The sequence below is a fragment of the Rutilus rutilus genome, assembly GCF_951802725.1.
Source record: "Rutilus rutilus genome assembly, chromosome: 1".
Classification (NCBI taxonomy): domain Eukaryota; kingdom Metazoa; phylum Chordata; class Actinopteri; order Cypriniformes; family Leuciscidae; genus Rutilus; species Rutilus rutilus.
In genome coordinates, this window is record NC_140209.1 from 9772029 (window position 1) to 9789894 (window position 17866).

Consider the following 17866-nt stretch of genomic DNA (forward strand, 5'->3'; position numbering starts at 1 on the left):
ATGAGAGGCAGGAAACGCTTATTAAAAGCAAGTTGGACGAGCGTTTCCTGCAGCACAGAGAGCAACCTCATCATCGGGGTTTGCCGTTCTTTCCCGATTTACATAACGAGTTGTGTAAATCGTGGAACAAGCCACACTCATCTCGCATGTCCAACCCCCCTGTTTTAAATTATAGTAATATTTTGGGGGGGCGAGAGAACGGTTATGGGATGAACGGCCTCGGGTGGAACAGCCGTTTGCCACCTATTTAGCCCCCGAGTCTGCATCATCCCTGAAAACCCCGGTGCTGCCCACTAAACCATGTCGTGAAACATCATCGTTAGTGGGCAGGGCTTATATGGCTGCGGGTCGGGCTGGTGCTAGTCTGCATACAATGGCAGTACTACAAGCGTACCAGGCCGACCTTCTTAAGGACATTGATGAGGGCGAGGGTCCAACTCCGGATGATATTGCGGAGTTGAGGAAGGCTGCAGATTTGTCTCTCCGAGTCACCAAGGAGACGGCCCGTGCTATCGGCCGTTCCATGGCGGCAATGGTGGTCTCGGAGAGGCACCTATGGTTAAATTTGTCGGGCATCAAGGAGAAAGACAGGGCTTTCCTCCTTGATGCCCCGATTTCGCCATCTTGCCTGTTCGGCGACTCAGTCAACACCGTCGTCGACAGGTTTCAGGAGGCGAAGAAACAATCTGCAGCCTTCAGGCAATATCTCCCTTGCCGCTCCAAGCCTAAGAAGCCTGCCCCCAGTGGGCAGCCGCATCCATCCCCCAGCTCCTCCGCCTACAGACAGGCGCAAAAAGAGAGCGTCGCTTCTAGAGCCCCCCCTCAAACAGCATGGGGGCATAGACGACGCTCTCAGCCGAAGCCTCAGCCTTAGCAGGGCGACCTGAGGGCCGTTCTGCAGGCGAAAAAGGCTTCGACAAAGAGGTCCTAGCCAGCCTAGGTCCTCTGCGGGCGGCCCCACCCGTGGGGAAGCGATCGAGGTCGCCTCCTCCGCAGAGCCCGCAGGAAATCGATGTCGACTTCCCGCCGTCAAGTGCGCTTCGGGACGCATCGGTTTCCAGCGAACGCGCCCTGCACTGTCCGCCCCACAGGCTTGCGGCCAGGCAGCACTCGCGTTCGCACATCGAGAATCGTTTTCGGTCGAACTCTGCCGGAGCTCCGCTTCAGGGGGCCAAGAACGAATCCCGATTATTACCCAAAGCCAGCCTCGAGAGCAAAATCTCACAAATATTTCTCCTTGGGCTCTGCGCACCATTCAAAAGGGGTACAGACTACAGTTCGGTTTCCGCCCACCAAAGTTCAATGGGGTGGTCTGGACTGTAAGTCGACCCAGAGCAGAATCGGGTATTGGAACAAGAAGTAAACTCCCTGCTGGTAAAGGAGGCTATAGAACGTATTCCTACTCCAGACAGGGAGTCCGGGTTTTACAGCCGCTACTTCATACCCAGCAAACACATTTACGTTGTGGCAACGTCTCTGGCACGTTGCATTTCTGCTATGGCAACGTCGCTGTCTACGTGCTCGCAACATTGTAACAACGTAGAATTGTAAGACGTGACAGGGCTGTAGCAACGTTGTTGCGCGACATTCAGCAACTGAGAGACGACGTTCTGACAATATGGTGCATTTTGTTAGATAATTATATACTTTTATCGTTTATTGTTTATCTATATTTTTATTTAATAGGGCTATCAACTCCTGCAAGTGTAGCCTACACTTTGAAAAGTAAAAATGACAGAAAGTTTAGTTAATTCAACTTTATTAAAACTGCATTTAATCAAATTGCACTTCCAAAAGTCATACATTTGTGAAAAAAAAATAAAAAAAAAATAAACGAATATACAAATTTATTTTAAGTATAATAAATAAAACATAAAAAGCAAAGGCAGATCAGAACATTTAATGAACAAAACCGGGTCTGTAGCCTATGGCAGACAGTAGCCGAAAGCAGGTGGAAACATCCACAAATCCAGAGGAGCAAAGAAACGAATAAATAGCGGAAAAATCAAATGACAAACTAAACAGTGCGAGCGAGGCTACAATCACATTAGAAATTAAAGTTGTAGGTTGTGTTTGATAGCTGAGGTAGGCTAAACGCAATACTCACGTATCCTTGCTCGATGATGAATGAAAACACAATGAGCCCAACAACAGGTGGTTGGAATTAAAAAGTCTGATTTTCCCGCTTCAGGGCAGTGACGAGTACATTATGTAGTCCAGTGGTTGTCCTGACAACCTAGGCACAACCTTAAGCAATGGCCCTGAACGCTGGTTTAATGTCAACATTGTGACAACGCTGTAACAACCTTTACTACACAACGTAGTTATAGCAACCTTTTGGCCACGTTGTTAAAACGTTGTTAGAAGGTTGGCTACGTTGCGCCAACGTTCTGTGTTTGCTGGGTAGTTCCCAAGAAGGATGGGGGGTTGCGTCCGATAATAGATCTCAGGCACTTGAATCGGTCTCTGAGGAGATTCAGGTTCAAGATGCTCACTATTCCCATTATCGTGAGCCAAATTCAATCCGAGGATTGGTTTGTCACGATAGATCTGAAGGACGCATACTTCCACATTTCCATCCTTTCATCTCACAGGAGGTTCCTGAGGTTCGCTTTCGGGGGCGAAGCGTACCAATATCAGGTTCTTCCGTTCGGCCTAGCTCTCTCCCCTCGCATATTTACAAAATGTATGGACGTAGCTCTAGCACCGCTGAGGCTTCAGGGTATCAGGGTCAATTATATCGAATTATATCGATTATATATGCTCAATTATATCGACGACTGGCTGATAGGGGTGGGCGATATGGCCCAAAAAAAAATTATCAAGTTAATTTTATTGTATCAGTCGATTTCGATAATTATCACGATAAATGTCAAATCTTTTTCATATCAAGAAGTTTAAAGGCAGATTTTTGCTCCTAAGTAAAAGTTGTAGAAACCAGAGTGTTATTTGTGGTTTTAAACTAGGCTACTCTTTATTGTCAGAACATATCATGACAAACACTAGCCAAACAGGTGAACACACAAATCACAAATCTGAGGTAGAACATTCAAACATTTGTCATTTTTCCTTAACAAAATAAATATCTTGATAGCAAAATTAATTTTTTAGTTTCTGCATGTGCTAATTTTTATTTGTAAAATGTAATATTATGACTGTTTGAGCTTTATTAAAATTAACCATTGGTCATCCAGTATCATGCATTTAGATCAGGGGTGTCCAGACTCAGTCCTGGAGGGCCACTGTCCTGCAGAGTTTAGCTCCAACCCCAATTAAACACACCTGAACCAGATAATCAAGGTCTGATTATCTGGTTCAGGTGTGCTTAATTGGGGTTGGAACTAAACTCTGCAGGACAGTGGCCCTCCAGGACTGAGTTTGGACACCCCTGATTTAGATCATGATAACCACAGATGAAACCAGGCATAGCCAATAGCACCTCACTTTCATGGCAAAATGTAACTTTATGGTTTCTATGGTATTTGTATGAGAGTGCAAAAAAAATCAAGCATCATTTAATGAGAGAACTTACAATAATACTAAGATGAGACAATAATACTACTACTACGAATTCTACTTCTAATAACAATATACAATGCACTAAGGATTGATGAGCTGCTGGGTTCATGAATATTAATCACGTTGTCTACGTTCGCTCTAACTTATTTGCTGATATCAAAACGGACAGAAATAGGTGAGCGGCAGCCAATGAGATTGCCGTTTGTGCATTAGTTTCTGCTTGCTCATAAAAGCTGAATAATTCCAAATGAACTCCATTATTTTTTACAGGAAAATGCAACAAATAACCGGTAATATCGTTTACATGTAGCACGTCGATTCTGCGTGGTATGTAAGACTCTCTCGCTCTCTCTTTGATTGTGTGAGAAACACTGAGCGCTCTCACCAAATCGGCGAGTTGTGCGCCTCACACTAGTGTTTACCGTGCGTCAAATTCACTGTGCATTCATTAGGATGAACTGAAATAGTGCGCTTTACGGATCACTTGACGGAGAGCTCAGTCTGTGTCCGGCGAGTGAAAATATATCTGTGTGTACCCATCCAGATTGTAGAGGTAGTTCCTCGTTCAGCGATTAACTCCGCCTCAGCTTCACGTTCGCCTTCCACTATAGTTGTTTTCGCGCTGCACGTGAGCTGCGAATGGGTCCCGAACAGTACATCATCAACTAGGATTTATCGTTATTATCGCGAGAAGACTAATTCTTATCGTGAGGAAAATTTTTACCGGTATATCGCAAACTATAAGATACCGCCCATCCCTACTGGCTGATCCTGGCCCAGTCACAAGAACTGGCAGTTCGGCATCGAGATGTCGTCCTTGCCCACATCCAGAGCCTGGGGTTGAGACTCAACACGAAAAAGAGCGTGTTAGCACCAGCCCAGAGGGCTGCTAATACAGAAACCTCCCCGTGGTGCAGCCTGGGAAACGCTGACTGGTACAATCTGATAGTTTCTATCCGATATTACTACCGCCAGTAGGCCAATATCTGTATACCAACCCGAGCAATCTAACAGATGAACGATGCCGAAGCGCAACAGATACTCGCCCCCCTCGGGGCCTGCACTGTCAATCGCCTCAATTAATATTGAAGGTTTCTCCAGACGCAAGGCAGACATACTAGCAACAACGGTCAGATGCTTCGACATAGTGTGCATGCAGGAAACCCATATCGGCCCTGCACAACACCGACCAGCCATCCCTGGAATGAAGCTGGTGGCTGAGATCCGACACAGACAGTATGGGTCAGCTGTATTCAGCAGACCAAACCTTGCGATCGAAGAGGTCTGCACCCACATCACCAAAGGGCAAATGGAAACCATCACAGTTGCCCTCCCGAATGTCTCTGTCACATCAGTGTATAAACCCCCCCATAGCCCGTTCCTCCACCCTGAACTGCCAGATAGATGCAAAAGGAAATACCACATTTGCATCGGGGACTTCAATGCTCATAGCACACTGTGGGGTTATGAAGTGAACAATCAAGATGGAGATGAAGTCGAAACCTGGCTTGAGTCGAAACACCTGACCCTGATCCATGACGCTAAACTGTCAAAATCTTTCCACAGCGCCAGATGGAAACGAGGATATAACCCAGATCTTGTTTGCGTGAGCAGTGAACTAACATCGAGAGTGGTGAAAACTGTCTTGGATCCTATCCCCCACACGCAACACCGGCCAATCACCATAACCATCAAATCTGTCCTCCAAGCAACTACCGTCCCCTTCCGCAGAAGGTTTAATCTGCGGAGGGCAGACTGGTTGCCGTTCCAACAGGAGATTGAAAACTCCATCTCCAGCATTCCATCACACCCCAACAACTACAACATGTTCACAGACTTGTTGAAAAGGTCAGCCAGGCGACATATACCAAGAGGATGCCAGACCGAGTACATCTCCGGACTGTCAGAAACATCTAATGAGCTATTGAAAGCCTACCACGAGGCATATCATGAGGACCCCTTCTCCCCCACCGTCACAGAACTCGGAGAGACCCTGCTAAACAAAGTTGGGGAAGATCGAAGGCTAGCCTGGAAGGAGCTGTTAGAAAATACCAACATGACCAACAACAGCAGGAAGGCATGGGCCACAATCCGCCGCCTCGGCGAAGACCATACCACACCACCCACGCTCTCAACAGTCACAGCAAACGCAGTTGCAGCACAGCTGGTGGCAAACGGTCGCAGCCAAAACCGGCGCAGACCCACAGGAGAATACCGCCGGACAGCGGTACCGGACCACCCACAACCAGCCAGAGCACTTACCAAGCCATTCGATCCACAAGAACTGGAAGCTGCAATGAACATGCTGAAACCTGGGAAAGCAGCAGGAACCGACGACGTATTGACGGAAATGATACAGCACCTGGGACCTAAAGCAAAGACCTGGCTCCTAGAAATGTTGAACTCATGCATGGCAGAGAAAATAATCCCTCCGGCATGGAGAAAGGCCAAGATAGTCGCAATTCTCAAACCTGGAAAGGACCCATCATCCCCAAAGAGCTACAGACCAATTTCACTCCTCTGCATCACCTACAAGCTCTATGAGAGGCTATTACTCCAACGCCTTATGCCAGTTATAGACTCCAAGCTTACTAAAGATCAAGCTGGTTTCCGTCCTGGTCGCTCCTGTGCTGGGCAGCTATTGAACCTCACCCAACATATTGAGGATGGTTTTGAGTGTAAACTCATCACTGGAGCAGCTTTCATAGATCTTACTGCTGCCTACGATACAGTCCAGCACCGCACCATGATTAGGAAACTTTTTGACATGACTGGTGACCTCGACCTGTGCCAAATCATCAAAAGCCTCCTCAACAACAGGCGCTTCTTTGTCCAATTAAATGACAAGAAGAGCAAATGGAAAGCCCAAAAGAACGGCCTTCCACAAGGCAGTGTACTGGCCCCACTCCTCTTCAACATCTACACTAATGACCAACCACTTCACTCACAATGCCGCCGCTTTATTTATGCGGATGATCTCTGCATCACCACCCAACAGGAGAACTTCCAGAAGATTGAGGCGGTCCTGGAAAATGCCCTTCAAGAGATGTCAACCTACTACAAAAACAACCATCTGAAACCGAACCCATCAAAAACTCAACTATGCAGCTTCCATCTCAAAAATCGAGATGCGAAAAAAGAACTGAGCATCCCATGGGATGGCCACAAACTCTTCAACCACCCTCACCCTGTGTACCTGGGAGTCACACTCGACAGGACACTCTCTTTCAAAACTCACCTCCAGAATACCAAAGCCAAGATCAACACTCGCAACAACATTCTGCGCAAACTGGTAAACTCAAAATGGGGTGCCGATCCATCAACCATCCGTGCAACTGCCCTAGCCCTGTGCTTCTCCACAGCCGAATACGCGTGCTCAAGCTGGAGCCGCTCCCACCATACCAAACTGATTGACATAGCCCTCAACGACACCTGCCGCATTATCACGGGATGTATAAAGACAACGCCAGTCCCGTGCCTCTATGCTCTAGCTGGCATTGCCCCCCCCTACATCAGACGATCCATCATTGCCCAAGACGAGCGGAGAACACAGGAGTTTGACACCAGGCACCCCCTGCACGGACACATTGCACCCCCACCCCGTTTGAAATCGAGAGCCAGTTTCCTGCTGACAGTCCCACTTCTCCAGACAACCAAAAAAATAGCGAGGACCAACATTTGGAAAGATGACTGGAACCAGCTAACTACACGAGCCCAGGATTGGATGGAGAGAGGAATCACCCCGACTGAATGTCTCGCCAGCGGGCACGACCTCCCATGGCTAACCTGGAAGACCCTCAACAGACTACGAGTGGAACAGGGGAGGTGCAAAGCACTTATGAAAACATGGAACCACCAGACAGATGACACATGTAGCTGTGGAGCAGTTCAGACAATGTCTCATCTACTGGAGTGTGAAAACGCCCCCCAGTGCAGACCCCAGGACCTGGCTGAACCGACCCCATCAGCTGTGACCTGCGCCAGATATTGGCAGAACGACATCTGAAATTGCAACGGACTCGAAGAAGAAGACCAGCCCAGAGAACCACATTCCTGGGAGTGGTGTGGGATTCGGTCACGATGCGGGCACAATTGTCTCCTGCACGGATCAAATCCATCCTGGCCACGGTGACCAGGATAAAGCTAGGCCAGGCCATCACTGTAAAACATTTTCAGAGAGTGTTAGGTCTCATGGCAGCAGCATCCAACATCATTCCATTCGGTCTCCTGCACATGAGGCCCCTGCAGTGGTGGTTGAAAACCAAGGGGTTCTCCCCGAGGGGAAACCCATTTCGCATGATCAGGGTTACGCGCAGATGCCTTTGTTCCCTATCTATGTGGAAGAAAGCTTGGTTTCTGTCCCAAGGTCCCGTGCTGGGAGCGTCATGTCGCCGCAAAGCCGTTTCGACAGACGCCTCCCTCACGGGCTGGGGCGCGGTCATGGACGGCCGCTTTATGAGAGGTTTGTGGCAGGACCATCATTCCTCCTGGCATATAAACTGCCTGGAAATGTTGGCGGTGTTCCGAGCTCTGAGGAGCTTCCTGCCGGACCTCAAGGGTCATCACGTCCTTGTGAGGACGGACAATATGTCGGTGGTGGCCTATATAAACCATCAATGGGGTCTGAGGTCTCGCCCTCCATGCAGACTGACGCATCAGATCCTCCTGTGGTCCCAGGGGAAATTGTTGTCTCTCAAAGTAACATACATCCCAGGGAATCAGAATCAGGGAGCAGACATCCTGTCGAGGCAGGGGCTGAGGCCCGGGGAATGGAGACTCCATCCCGAGGTGGTGGAGTCAATATGTCAGAGGTTCGGCCCAGTGGAAGTGGATCTATTCGCGTCTCGAGAGATGACTCACTGTCCACTGTGGTTCTCCCTCACGCATCCAGCCCCGCTGGGGATGGATGCCATGGTACAGACGTGGCCGAGGCTGCGTCTGTATGTATTTCCCCCGATCGCTCTGCTCCCGGGAGTTCTAGAGAGGGTTCGTCGCGACGGGATCAGTCTATTATTGGTAGCCCCGTTGTGGCCGGCCCAAGTATGGTTCTCAGACATAATATTACTCCTGGATGGCCCTCCATGGGAGCTTCCCATCAGGAGGGACCTGCTGACTCAGGCAGAGGGCTCAATATTTCACCCTCGGCCCGAACTATGGAACCTGTGGGTCTGGCCCCTGAGGGGGCACAGTACCGAGAGGCCGGCCTGTCAGCAGGAGTAGTGGAGACCATACTCAGCTCTAGAGCTCCCTCCGGCCTAAAATGGAATGTTTTCACCGTATGGTGCAGAGAGCGTGAGGTGGACCCAGTTAACTGCCTAGTGGCTTCAGTGCTGGAGTTCCTCCAAGATCGCTTCTCAGCTGGTCTTACCCCGTCCACTCTCAAGGTGTACATGGCTGCCATTTCGGCTTTCCACGCTCCTCTGGGTGATGGGCCTCTGGGGAGACAGCAGTTGGTCGTACGTTTCCTCCGTGGGGCTTGGAGGATGAGACCTGCGGCTCGTACCAGGGTTCCCACTTGGGACCTGGCGGTGGTTCTCGAAGGGTTGGTTGAGGCCCCCTTCGAACCACTGGAGTCGGCTGAGGCCAAGAACCTTTCCCGAAAGGTGTTTTTTTTTTGTTGGCCATTACTTCTCTGAGGAGGGTAGGAGATCTCCAGGCGCTCTCTATATCTAACAGGTGCCTGGAGTTTGCTCCAGGCAACATCAAAGCCATCCTACATCCTAGGCCGGGCTATTTGCCCAAGGTGCCATCTAATGTGGCACGGCCTACGGTTCTGCAGGCTTTTCATCCTCCACCTCACGTGATGGCAGATGAGGAGAGACTTCACCTGCTCTGCCCTGTCAGAGCTCTCAGAATATATATCCAGAGGTCCTCCTAATGGCGGAAGTCAGACCAGTTGTTAGTGTGTTTCGGGTCGCCCAAGAAAGGGCTTCCTGCTTCTAAACAGACCATTAGCAACTGGATTGTCCATGCTATATCTATGGCCTACCAGGTGCGCAATTTGCCTTCACCTCTTGCCGTGAGGGCTCACTCTGCCAGAGGCATGGCGTCCTCTAGAGCCCTCCTCTCAGGGGCCCCGATCCAAGTAGTCTGCGATGCAGCAGGATGGGCCACCCCTCACAATTTTATTAGATTTTACAGCCTGGACATTCCATCGACACCTGGCACCCTCGTGCTCTCGTCCTAAGTGTGCCTGTGCGCAGCTTCACACTAGGACAGGCAGGGCTCATGTGGCATAGTGGGTACTCGTTCCCCCAAAGTGTCATTCGACGCAGTTCGAGTTCCCTCGAAAGGGAACGTCTGTCGGCGCCAATAGCCCCATGGTTAACGCGCCGACATATAGCGCAACTGCGCCTCCGGCGACCCAAGTTCGATTCCCAGCTCGAGGTCCTTTGCCGATCCCCTTCCCCTCTCTCTCCACCCCACGCTTTCCTGTCAAAATCTCTACTGTCCTATCAAATAAAGGCACAAAAAGACCAAAAACATATTTAAAAAAAAAAAGAAAAAAAAAAAGGGAACGTCTCGGGTTACGACTGTAACCCTTGTTCCCTGAGAAAGGGAACGAGAACTCCGTCCCTTCGCCACACCTCCCCCTGCCTGGGAGCGCTTGCTTCATCACAGAAGCTATCTCTGTTGTGTGCCGGCGTCCTTTTGTAGCTTCCGCATATGCCGTCACACACTACGTCATGACGCAACACCAATCAGGATTGGTTTAGTTTCATTCATACTTCAGAGGCGCTACGCTGAGGGGCGTTCCCCCAAAGTGTCATTCGACACAGTTCTCGTTCCCTTTCTCAGGGAACAAGGGTTACAGTCGTAACCCGAGACGTTTTTTTACAGCAATGTTTTACAGTGTGCACTGTAACAAATGGCCACATTTTGACAGTAACATGCTGTTTTCCATTAAAACAGCAATATAACGTAGAAACAAATGCATTCTGGGAGATACTTGTCTTTTTTAAAACACACATTATATCCTCATTCACTATTCCCTACATTAGTTCACTAATATAGTCCACTTGACAGAGTGAATAAAAACAAGTGAGTTAATTCAGACACTGATGAACACCTGCTGTTAACAAGCAGAATCACTGAAGGAAAGAGGAACAAGAAGAATAGAAAAAATATGAAATCAACTGAAGATGAAGACATTAAATCTGTGAAGATCTCAGCAGAGGAGGATTAAACAACTCCACAAACAGACTTTATTTCTGTCAGACGTCTACAGACATTATTATTAAAATGTGACAGAGGTTTAGATGTCATTGTATTTTCATTTGATGTCACCATAATGGTGATCAGTGTTTGCTTTAGTTGGGCTCTGGACCCTTGACTTTTGAACATTAGTTTTTCTTTGGCTGCGGTAGCTTTGTCTTTAAATACATTTGCTATTGCTAAAAATATGAAAGAAAACAGGATCAGATGACAATGGCTGTTTGTTAATGGTCACATTCATCATCTAGTGGCATGGATCGTGGCGCAGTTTTTTACAGTGTGTATTTTAGTCTTCTGCTTTTAATGTTGGTATGTTTTATGTTTTCATTTATTAATATATATCATATTGATCACTGAGATATACTGTGTTTCAGGTATCAGTGGAGTGGATGATCATGTGTTCATCAGTTCTGGTGAAAATGTGCGTCTGTCCTGTAATAATGCTCTTTCTGACTGCACATCTAAAACTACATGGTTCTATTATAACAGCTTCAGACATCCAGAGACAGATGAACTGATTACTTTAGGGATAAAGAATAAAAACAAAGAGAGACATGAGAGACTGAGTCTGGAGTCTGACTGCTCTCTAAACATCAAGAACGTCACAGAAGAAGATTATGGATTTTACAGATGCCAACAATATGTGAATAACGGACAAGAAACTGATGCACGTGTTTATCTGCATGTTCTTCATGGTAAGTTTATGATTATGTGGTCAATTTAAAAAGGGCAGATTCTCCCTGTAAACTCAGATGATGATTGAAGAGTCTGTAATTTGTGTCTTGTGTTCAGTTTCAGTGTCTCTATCATCATCATCATCATCATCATCATCATCTTCATCCTCACAGACTGAGATCAGTCCAGGCCGCTCTGTGACTCTCTCCTGTCAGTTGTATTTATATACTGGACTCTCCTGTGATGATCTGGTTCGTTCTGAGGGAATTGAGCTGTTGTGGGTGAATCAGGCTGGTGTTGTTCTGAAGACAGACTCCAGATATCAGATATTATCATCATCAGATCAATATCGCTGTATCATCATCACTCTGACTACAACACTCCTGAATGAAGATAACAACAGAGAGTGGAGATGTCAGCTTACTCACAGTAATCAACTCAAGACCTCAGTCAGATACACTGTCAAGTATTCAGGTGAGAAAACAGTGTTAGAAGAGCCTCATAATGTCAGTAACACTAAAGGCCTCATTATACTTCTGCGTCGGACCTACGCCGGAGCCTATACGCCGTAGGCAACGTGTTGGTTTTAATTTATACTTCTGTGTCGTTGTCCGCGTTGACGCGCACCGGGAGCATGTGAAACCCCGAGGGAGGGGTTCTGGCAGACCAATCACAGCGCTTGTGTCCGCGTAGAATTGACGCGTTGTTACATTTTTGGAGAGGTGCACGTCAGGGTACGCCGTAGGGTACGCGCGCTACACACAGCCTACGACGTAGCTACGGCGGCAGTTCGACGCAGAAGTATAAAACAGGCTTAAGGTCTATCAGTATCACTGAACCAGAACAAACTGAGGGAACAAAAGCTTCTTTGACTCTCACAGAAGAGTAACTCAAAGCATTGCTTCAAACTAATGAACTGCAGTGAAGTAACAGTCCAAAACGTGATGCTGGAAATAATAAAGGAATTGAAACTTGACAGCAAAAATATTAACTTTTTATGTAATGTGATGATCAAAGTTAAAATATGAATGTCGTATTGTACAGTATTAATGATCTGAACTAACATTCATCTTCACAGCTCAAGCTGATTCAACGACAGCAGTGAATCCAGTCCACATCACACACTCTCAGGATCCCTCAACTAGAAACACACACGTTTCTAAAGGTACATCATCACTGTCTTTCTCACATCAGTGCTTTTCAGTGCATAATGCTAGAGTTATCTTCAGTGTTAACTCATCAAAATATGACTGTCATATTCTACAGTATGATTGTCACATTGAGTTGTTGTTTAGTTTTGTTGTTTAGTTTCATTTCATGGACTTTTATGGTGTGTCCCAATTAGCGTGCTTACGCATATTCTATGACATGTTTAGTATAAACAGTGAGAGTAGTGTGTTCATATAACACTCCGGTTCTTTCACTCGATTCTCCCAGAAAGCGTCACATGAAGACTATATGTTGAGCTCATCCATGCAGCGCATTCACTGTAGATCCATGAAAAACACCAAACAGACATAAAATACTGCTCATCCAGTCTTTTTTTGAAGAAAAGGTGCATACTTTTTAGTGTGTAGCAGAAGAGTAGACTTGTTTTGGGACAAATTATCACATCAAACAATTGCATCTTTAATGGTTGCTCTCTGTCGATTAGTTACATGCATCCTGTCACGCAAACTGACCTGTCAATCATCTTGCAATGTGTTGCTATGGCTGCTGGTCAAGCAAATGTTTGTCCTTTGTTTCTGTTTTATGTAATTGTAAATATATCTATTAAAATGCTGATATTGTCGTCTATAACTCCGCTGTCCTGTATCTCGTCTCTCATTGGCTGTCAGTCATCGCTGATGTAGTTTTCAGTCAGAACACATTCACACCACAGGATTGTGAATCGCCGACAGGTCCAGATATTTAGCATGCCAAATATCTCACGGGCGTCTGCGACTCGTCTGCAATTCTCTCAGATTGCGTCTTTGATAATTCACACTGCGTGATTGTCACTAAAGTGAACGAGCACCGATTTGCCTGTGATTTCGGGCATTTGTCGGTGATCTCACAAAACCTGTTGGTGAGCGAAAATCAGGGCTAATATCGTTCAGTGTGAACTCGGCATAAGGCTGTGTCTGAAGTCAGTTGTAGTTCTTGTGTTTCTCTTTTCTTCAGTGATTCTGCTTGTTAACAGCAGGTGTTCATCACTCAATGATCTCAATCATCACTTTAATCACTTTATCATCTCATTAACTTTAACTCTGATTCAGAGTTACTTTAACACTCTTCAAAGTGGGACCATATGTAGGATTCTGTGGATTTTGCTGTGTGTGTTCTCATGTTGGATTTCTCTCTTTAGTTTGGTAAAATAAAGTTTAAGCTGCTAGGTTTGCTACGCCTCACCTCTTCTTCTCCTCATTCTGGATATTATTATGATGCATCTCAACTAACATTCATCCTTTTCAGCTCAAGCTGATACACCAACACCAGGCACAGACTCTCAGGGTCATTGGAAAAAAGCACACAAGTTACATAATCACAGTGTTTTGTCTTTGTCTATAATTGTCCCCAATCTGCCCTGTCCGTCTCTGACTCTGTGCTCGATCTCTTCTTCAGTCATAGTGATTTCTGTCGCTGCAGTCGCTGTTCTCCTTCTTGCTCTTCTCTGGCTGATCTGCAGAAAAAGAGCTGGTGAGTTTTCAGATTTACTCCTTTACAACAATTAAAAACAGTTCAGATGAGCAAACAAACACATCATGTTCAGACTGTAAGTATCATAGAAACATGTGGATTATATGAAATTCTCAAACAGAAGTTTATTCCTGCTGAGAAATCCTGTAATGTTAATATCACAGAGTTATCAAGTCAACAATCATTTTTTATTATTCATTTTAATGCTTCAACAAAATCTGATTGTTGAAAAATCTTAATGCTTAACATTGTGTTTTTCATGTGTGTTTTTCCATAAATACTCATATTTCATGAGGCACTTGTTTTCAGATAATAAAAGAGGGACTGGCGACTGAGTTGCGGTGAGTTCAGTAATGCAGTGATTTAGATTTGATTACTGTCTTTAAAGCTCAATAAAGTGTCATTCATGCAGTTTAACTGTTTGTTCTGAAGGTCAAAGATGAGAATGATCATAAAGGGACGTATGAGACGATCAACATGTCCATTCCTCCCGCTGCAAGAGCCAATGTGAGTCCACTAAATCATCAAACATTACGTTCAATAATGTGACTTACTAAAAGCTTTTGTGTTCTTCTACATATTATAGTGAGAGATATGTCTGTTCTGTGTGTTAAACTTGACTCTCTGCACGTTTGCATTGATGTTTAGGAGCAGACAGATGATGTGACTTATTCTGAGGTCACTTCTTCCAGTACAAAACCAGTAAAATCACTCAATGTGAGTAGATACCAGCACATGAGTTTGACTCTCAGATAAATGAAGCTCATGCTCTAATAATAATAATAATAATAATAATAATAATAATCGCTGGGGTTCAAACATTGATGGACAGAATCTGTGCTTTCAGGATCATGATGATACAGTGACTTATGCTGCCATCAGAGGAAGAGAAGATCAACCGCAGGATGAACTTTACGCCTCTGTGAACAAGAACAAGACCTTCACAAATAAACATTAATGATCCAGATCATGAGCTCATCATATCAGGAGCAGACGGGAAGATTTCATCTCTCTGGTGTTTGGAGGAATTATATATTTGTGTGTGAACGAGCAGATATTTGTTGAATGTCCTGTGAATATGAATGAGATTTATTGTGAATCATCATCTGGTCAGAGCACAGAATCTCATCTATATCATCACAGCTACAGTAAAGTTAGAGACTGAAGCCCTGATGTGTTTTCATACAGGCCAGACTCAATCTAGTGTCTCTCAAGCCTCTTCCATGACTGGAGTCTGTTTATCCACTCAATCTAGTGTCTCTTCCATTCCTGTAAAAACAGACGTAACTAAACTTGCTCTTGTTAGCAGGAAAGTTTCAAAGTTAGAATTCACGTTTTAAATGAATACTTGTATGAAGATAAAAGAGTGGCAAAATTCAAGAGCTTCTAGATTTGAATTTGAGAACAAAATATTAATAGCGTCGAATAAAAAAAAAAGCAGCTTTAAGATGGTATGAGCTTCTGGAGTCGGGATTTCATCCCAGTTATAGGAATTTCGATCTTTGTTCTGGTGACTGAGAAGAAGGCCTTAGGTTTCCATGATTTGGTTGGATGTTGCTTCTCAACTCTGAAAGGTACAGTGCTGGAAGTTGAGATGGAAAAAGCTGGGATCGTTCCTCATCTCTGACCCCATGCCTAAGTCGGATATAAGCTACAGCAATCAGCTTCACTAAACCACTGAAAGTGCTCTTTTAACACAGACATTTAAAAGGACAGAAGGATGGATTTTCTGCTTCAAGTGAACTTATATTTATATTCTCTTGATGTCTATGTTGTTTTCTATAAATATTCAGATATAAGTGACCAAAAAAGCCATTTTAAAGTAGTTAAAACATCCGACTGGTAAAATTTTGTGTGCTTTCCTCTATTTTAAAACCTGTATGTTTAGCAGTAACTACAAAGCTATTTGAAAAAAAAAAGGACTTATTTTCAATAAAAAAAAATAAAGACAAAAAAAGACTGACCAAGGACGTTCTTAATAATAACAGCACTAAACACTAGACAAGAGAGGCCATCTGAGTCTCCCGAGGTCAACGCGCAAATCGGGGAGGAGCAAGCTGCTCCATCCCCAGGCGCATCCGAAGCTCCAATCGACCGGGCACCCCGACTTGACAGCCCGAAGGAGAGGGTGCTCTCCTCTGGGCCCCAGGCAACCCGGAGGCGCCTGTTTTCCATTACCTAGTCCGATAAGAGTGTCATCTCCCTCCTCTACAACACCCCGAGCGTCCATGTTTGGACCGTCGTTGCTCCAGCAGGAGCGCCAGCAGGTGTACGGATCTGACTTTGACCGGAGATGACCCACCCTCCCTGGGGCCGGACCGGGAGGTCTGCGAGCATGGAGCTCTTCTTCAAATACAAGATATTTTTGGAGATTTTTACAAGGAGGAATTATCCTCCAATGTGTCTTTCACCCCTAGCTCACCCAGGACGGTGCACATTCACCGGTGTGCACGCCCTGGCACCGAGGGACTGGGTGTCCAAACCAGACCCTATTTACTGGAAGTCTTGCCCGCACAAAGTGCACTTTCTCTGGGCTGGGTCAGGCTGTTTCCCCACCCGGTCTGACCACCACGGTTCTCTGGTCCATGTTCCTTGTCCGAGCAGAGCATTGTCCCTCCTCCACAAAGACCCAAAGGTCTGTTTTAGGACTGACTTTGCTCCAGGTGAAGCGGTGGCGGACAAACCCGAATCTGGCTCAGGACAGGCCACCCTCTCTGGGCTGGCCAGGGGAGGTCTGACTGCATTGAGTTTTCCAAATGTACAATACTTACTAACTTTTGAACAAAAGAAATGGACTGGGGCGTACTCGTACAATAATTTGGACATAGTTAGGAGGAATTTCCTCCAGTGTGCCATTCACCCTTAGCACGCCAAGGGTGTTGCACCTTCACTTGGATGCGCACCGGTGGGTCATCAAAAAATGTGCTTAATTGACCAATCTCCATGATTCTGTTACTAGTCCGACATTAGTTCTGGAATGTGTGGTTGTCAAGCTAGCTGTCAAGATTCTTACTGTTACAACATGTGTTGTTATGGAAGTTTCAGAGTGAAAAAAAGTAAGTGGATCAGTTTACCCCCTATTTTCTAATAATTTCCATTGATAGGAAACATCCCGAATTAATGGGAAATGTGTAAATTTGACTGATATATCATTTTAGCTCGCTTAGAGGGGTACAAATGTAAAAAAATTCTCACTTTACCCCACTCTCCCCTACACATAACATTGAAACTATGGAGTGTGTTGTGGTTGCTTCATCTGCCAGAGCTTCTAACACAGGCTTCTGGCTGCTTCATTTTAAATAAGCACCAGATGGCGCTGTTATCGACACTCTCGAAGCTTTGAAGCTTTTCCCGGAAGAGTCAGGGGAAAGCCTCAGTGATTCATGAGGCTTCATTTCCCCATCCCTACCACACTCTGGGCTACAAGGAAACGCAGAACATTTCAACACCATGTTTCACAGTCTCTAGACACTTCCTCAATGTGGAATTGACTCTCTTCTGCAGCCGGTCTCTAGTGGCCAGTCGATGAATTGCAGTTTAAGTTACTTCTGTATCGCCTTCACAAGAGAGACCGGAGGGTTGCCGCCTTAAAGGTACATATCTTTTTATCAGAGAGTGATTTCTATCAGGATGACTCTGAACCAGAAAATGTGGAAACAGACGATTCAGAACAGGACTATGTCTTGGTCAGTATTGCCCAGAGTGTGGTAATGGACTCTCTTGTCTAGTGTTTACTGATTTTCAATTTTTTTTAAAAGAAAGAAAAGTAAAGAATAGG

At 45.8% G+C, this 17866-nt stretch overlaps 1 protein-coding gene across 1 annotated transcript in view; it reads left to right on the forward strand.

Annotated features, from left to right (window-relative positions):
• The window catches only part of LOC311287245 (uncharacterized protein), a 38999-nt gene extending 22986 nt beyond the window's left edge, over window positions 1-16013 (forward strand). Inside the window, exons 6-8 of the mRNA XM_084403949.1 lie at window positions 14521-14595; window positions 14737-14805; window positions 14936-16013. Coding sequence (XP_084260075.1) covers window positions 14521-14595; window positions 14737-14805; window positions 14936-15046 — 255 coding nt within the window. The 3' untranslated portion in view covers window positions 15047-16013. The remainder of the gene's footprint in view (window positions 1-14520; window positions 14596-14736; window positions 14806-14935) is intronic.
• Window positions 16014-17866: the final 1853 nt, after the last annotated feature.